The 5938-nt window shown below is 36.3% G+C and overlaps 1 protein-coding gene across 1 annotated transcript; it reads right to left on the bottom strand.

The window, feature by feature from the left end:
- Window positions 1-1188: 1188 nt before the first annotated feature.
- LOC135152978 (uncharacterized) lies at window positions 1189-2878 on the bottom strand. Its single transcript, XM_064094456.1, has 5 exons — window positions 2598-2878; window positions 2297-2500; window positions 2117-2209; window positions 1872-1967; window positions 1189-1781 (listed from the first exon to the last, which is right to left on the bottom strand). Exons 1-5 carry the CDS (start codon window positions 2799-2801, stop codon window positions 1410-1412), a joined length of 969 nt encoding a protein of 322 aa, XP_063950526.1. The 5' UTR covers window positions 2802-2878; the 3' UTR covers window positions 1189-1409.
- Between the last annotated feature and the right edge of the window lie 3060 nt (window positions 2879-5938).

The following is a 5938-nucleotide window of genomic DNA, read 5'->3' as shown; positions in this document are numbered from 1 at the left end:
GTTGTAGTTTCATTCTTGACTCGTTTAAGCATGTAAACAACTTGTTGCTTCATTATTGGCTAGATTGAAGTTGGAAACAACTTGTAACTTCATTCCGGACTCGTTTGAAGTTGAAAACAACTTGTAGCTTCGTTTTCAGTTCTTTAAATTAAAATCAACTTGTAGTTTCATTCTTGACTCGTTGGAGCCCTGAAACAACTTGTTGCTTCATTATTGGCTAGATTGAAGTTGGAAACAACTTGTAGCTTCATTCCAGACTCGTTTGAAGTTCAAAACAAATTGTAGCTTCATATTCGGTTGTTTAAAATTAGAATCAACTTGTAGTTTCATTCTTGACCCGTTTAAGCATGTAAACAAATTGTTGCTTCATTATTGGCTAGATTGAAGTTGGAAACAACTTGTATCTTCATTCCATACTCGTTTGAATTTAAAAACAACTTGTAGCTTCATTTTCGGTTGTTTAAAATTAGAATGAACTTGTAGTATCATTCTTGACTCGTTTGAGACCGGAAACAACTTGTTGCTTCATTATTGGCTAGATTGAAGTTGAAAACAACTTGTAGCTCCATTTTCGGTTGTTTAAAATTTGAATCAACTTGTAGTTTCATTCTTGACTTGTTTAAGCATGTAAACAACTTGTTGCTTCATTCACTACACCATAGATGGCTTTCAGCAACATTACAAATACGTTGCCAGAGGCCCATAAATTGTTGCAGCAGGCTGAAAATGTGCAATGGCAACGGTTTTCGACTGTTAGTATTTTTGGCGTTGCCATAGCCAGAAAAGGCAACAGTTTGTGCAACATTTTAATTCCGTTGCCAAAAAGGCACGATTTTGAAAAAAGGGACCCACCAAGCACTGCTTGGTGGGTCCCACTGCCACGTGGCAGCACTGCCACGTGGCTCTCCGGCCACGTTGGACACTGCCATGTGGCCCCGTTGCCACGTGTCCTGCTGCCACGTGGGGTCCACTGCTGACTCATATTTTTGGCAACAGTTTTGGCAACAGTTTATATAATGATGACAACTGTTTTTTTATATTGTTTGCAACGTTTTTTATAGCTACTGCAACAGTTTTGTAATGGCCAATTTGAAATGTACTATTTATTTATATGACAGCCCAGTACATTATAGTACTTCTTTTCCAATCCAACTTCTTTTCCAATCCAAATCATCAAACACAACAGAATAACACCAAAGATGAAATCACCATCTAGATAATTCGAAGTACCAGAATATATATATATCACAGTCGCAAATGTTCAACTGCTAGACATACATAGGCAAGTTCATCAGACTATCATTTTCAACAAAAGTAAATATCCATAGTTGTCCTAGATAAACAGCGACATCTAATATATAATTAGTACCAAAAGATCACTTAGTGTACTATGATAACTTCGTTATAACCTAAGAGCTTGCATCCCTGGTCAACGGAGTACCATTGTCATTGTCACTAGAAATGGTGGCACAAAGATCTCCTAAATTAATTTGTAAATTTGGATTTGCCTCGCTTAACTTTTTCAGAACCATAGCGAGCTTTGAATCTACTTCTTCCTGGACATCTTTTTTTACCTTGGCTTCAATTTCCACTTCGAGATTTTGCCTGATCTGAGATGTCAACTCCTGGATGTAAGTGTTCGTGGCAGGAGGGGTTGGAACCTCGGCAGACTTGATTGTTCGTCCAATAAGCCAAGACGGGCCATGTGTTTTACCATTAGTGACAAGATCATCAATGTTAGAACTACCTTCCCCTGTATTCACTGCTTTTTCAATTTTCTCCTGAAAAAAACGCCATGATGAGATACTCACATTAGATACCAATTAACATGTTTTTACTGAGTTTGACTAATTAACAAATTAGTTACTTACAAGTCTGTAGTTCATCACAGCAGTATTGGACTTGTACTCGTTTTTGGAATTTCTCTTGCGAGTTTTTAAAAAAACTTCTGCATCTGATGCTTCGGGCTGCCAAGTGTGATAATTTCAGCACACATTCAATTATAATTATTGAATTGAATTCTAAATAAGATAAGATATCTTTATTTAAAAATAATAAGACCGTCTAGATCTGATGGGAACATATAATGACAAACAAAGGTATATATTATGTGTACCAGTTTCTTCCGAATTTGGGCAAACGATACGGGACCAGCAGTGTGTGTGTCCGTATAGCATTTACGATTTTCCGTATTTGTCACAGACTTTTTCTACAAAAACAAGAAAGAAAAATCACTCCATTATCTCACATAAATTCATACCATATAATGGACAAATTTATATCGTAAATTAAACACCTGTTCTTTTGGATCTGCCCAATGCACCAATAGCTGTTTGAATTCCTCCAATGGAATATCCTCTGGCCTGTTTGCTAGCCTCTCCTCATCAGTCTCATATTTCTTATAATGATTCGTTTTAATGCGACTCTTGCACCCCCTCCAGGAATCACGAATTGACTCGAGACAATACCTTTCCAATTCGTCGGGAATAATGTATCGTTGCTTAAATGAACATCAAACAAAAAAAGAATTAATATGCAGGATAGTGTACGAGAATTTTTATTTATTTAACTAAACTTTAGACTAAGTAATATAGTACCTGCACATAACTCCATAAATTAGTCTTCAAGCTTTTAGGAACTTTAGACCAATTTGTGTAAGATAGTGGAACACACCTCCGTAATGTTCCCAAAAAACTACCTAGCTCAGCTCTAGTTTTATCATCATCTGCTACTGGTTGGAGCTTGTCATTCATTCCAATGACAACTCTTTTGAGTACTGACCTCGTATGGACTTTCTCCATCGTAGTCTTTCCCCTGCGTCTTATCGGAGCTTCGTCTTCGTCTACAATTATGACATATAGAAAATAATAATAACAAGGATAGTTATTATGTGAATTATTTACAATTAAGATGACAACTTATTAATAAAAGGCACAACAAAGGCAGATGACAAAAAAACAATAATGGTTGTTTACCCTCTTCAAACCGACGGTACAATTTCTCAGCATGGACACTTGGTCCATCAGACTGCTTATCTTCAAGGTTTTGCATATTTCCAACTGTCCGGTGAAATAACTCATCAAGATTGTCTCCAACATTTGTACCAGTGTCATCCATATCTTCATTCATACCGAGATGTTGGCGAGAAATCTCAAACATCCATTTCGCATACATTGGACACGGACCATTGTAGACGAGATGGTCATATATTGTATCTTGACGACGCCACTTGTAATTCTTACAATTTTTGCAAGGACAAGTAATTTCATCCCCTATGCTAAATCTAGAAAACGCATTTCGAATAAAATCTCTTACACCACTCATATATCCCTCGCTAAATTTCGGTAGTTCTGTCCACATTTCCCCCTCGTCATCCATAACAGAACAGTAAATATCAAGACGTTCCTAATTCATTCAAAAATATCAAAGACCGAGAATACAATAATTTGCAAAAAAAATGACTCTCAGAGGATCTCTTATAGTCCTTTAATCACACTACTACCATATAAATAATTACTTCCAGGAAACTAACAAGTTACAGGGCATCAAAATCAGACAACCCCAAGTCCCCAAATACTTGGACTTTAATTTTATACTACTCATGACACAAAAAACTATCCATGTATATTATCCAGTGCATCCATGTATATTATGTCCACAAAAAATATTTTAAAATCAGCATCCATGTATATTATCCAGTGCATATCATCTAAAACGATAAAGAGTCAAAATTAAATATTAAAATAAATTACATATAAATAAAAAATGACTAATCAAGAAATCTCCACATCAAGTAATTTAACTATATAAATACGAAACAAACGTGAGAGACGGAGAGATCGAGAGGGGGAGAGAGAGATACAGAGAGAGGGAGAGAGATGGGGGAGGGGAGAGAGAGACTGAGAGACAGAGAGAGAGAGAGAGAGAGAGAGAGAGAGAGAGAGTAACAGATGCATACATACAAAATTAACAAATCTAGGAAGATATATACATACACAGGCAGAGAGAGAGAGAGAGTAACAAATCAAAATTAACAAATAAAGCAAGATATACATATACACAGGCATATACATATACACATACAAGATACAAAATCGAGTAAGAATGTACCTTAAATTAAAGATGAAGATTCAATTCAGCCCTAATTGATCGAAGAACCCTAATTAGCTCTAACCCTCCCTTCGCTTTGAGTTTGAAGAACCCTAATTAGCTATTCCCTTTCTCAACTTTCCCTTTGCAGCCTTCGAATAGCCTAAGTTTTCAGCTCTTATATACAAACCCTAGTTTTCAGCTCGACATTGAGAAATGAGGTTCAGTGAGGTAGCTATGAGTGAGGACTGTGACTTGGAGCCACAATTTTCAGACAGCGCGGGCATATTAGAAACGAAAATTGTTAAAACTTATCTTTTGTTTAACTAAAAATACGATATATGAATATATGTAAGTTTTGTGAAAAAATAAACAACCACATCAGTGGTGTAGTGGTTCGCACCATTCACTCATATGTTGGAGGTCATGGGTTCGACTCCCATGGCCTTCTAACATTTAATTAAGTTTTTACATGTGAAGTCACAGCATGCCACATCAGCTCTAGTGGGTCCCTATGGGTGACTCATATGCCACATCAGCAATGGTGGGTCCCCTATGGGTGACTCATATACGCCACATCAGCAATAGTGGGTCCCCTATGTGTGACTCATATGCCACATAAGCAGTAGTGGGACACCCATGTGGGACCCGCATATATAAAAAATACTGATTTCAAATAATTTGTATTTAAAAATAATTTTTTTTTCTTATACAACTTTTTGGCAACAGTTTATTCATACCAATGCTAACATAATTAAAAATCGTTGTAACATGCTCGATAAATAGATAGCTACGGCAACAGCATCTACGGCAACGCTAGGGAAAATTGTTGCAGAAGGCTAGTTATGGTGTAGTGATTATTGGCTAGATTGAAGTTGGAAACAACTTGTAGCTTCATTCTAGACTCGTTTGAAGTTGAAAACAACTTGTAGCTCCATTTTTGGTTGTTTAAAATTTGAATCAACTTGTAGTTTCATTCTTGACTCGTTGTAGCCCGGAAACAACTTGTTGCTTCATTATTGGCTAGATTGAAGTTGGAAACAACTTGTAGCTTCATTCCAGACTCGTTTGAAGTTGAAAACAACTTCTAGCTTCATATTCGGCTGTTTAAATTAAAATCAACGTGTAGTTTCATTCTTGACTCGATTGAGCCCGGAAACAACTTGTCGCTTCATTATTTGCTAGATTGAAGTTGGAAACAACTTGTAGCTTCATTCCAGGCACGTTTGAAGTTGGAAACAACTTGTAGCTTCATTTTCGGTTGTTTAAAATTAGAATCGAGTTGTAGTTTCATTCTTGACTCGTTTAAGCATGTAAACAACTTGTTGCTTCATTATTGGCTAGATTGAAGTTGGAAACAACTTCTAACTTCATTCCGGACTCGTTTGAAGTTGAAAACAACTTGTAGCTTCGTTTTCAGTTCTTTAAATTAAAATCAACTTGTAGTTTCATTCTTGACTCGTTGGAGCCCGGAAACAACTTGTTGCTGCATTATTGGCTAGATTGAAGTTGGAAACAACTTGTAGCTTCATTCCAGACTCGTTTGAAGTTGAAAACAAATTGTAGCTTCATATTCGGTTGTTTAAAATTAGAATCAACTTGTAGTTTCATTCTTGACTCGTTTAAGCATGTAAACAAACTGTTGCTTCATAATTGGCTAGATTGAAGTTGGAAACAACTTGTATCTTCATTCCATACTCGTTTGAATTTAAAAACAACTTGTAGCTTCATTTTCGGTTGTTTAAAATTAGAATGAACTTGTAGTATCATTCTTGACTCGTTTGAGACCGGAAACAACTTGTTGCTTCATTATTGGCTAGATTGAAGTTGAAAACAACTTGTAGCTCCA

This window comes from Daucus carota, chromosome 5 (genome assembly GCF_001625215.2).
Source record: "Daucus carota subsp. sativus chromosome 5, DH1 v3.0, whole genome shotgun sequence".
Classification (NCBI taxonomy): domain Eukaryota; kingdom Viridiplantae; phylum Streptophyta; class Magnoliopsida; order Apiales; family Apiaceae; genus Daucus; species Daucus carota.
Note: the sequence above shows the minus strand (reverse complement) of the source record. Positions and strands in the feature narration are given on the sequence as shown.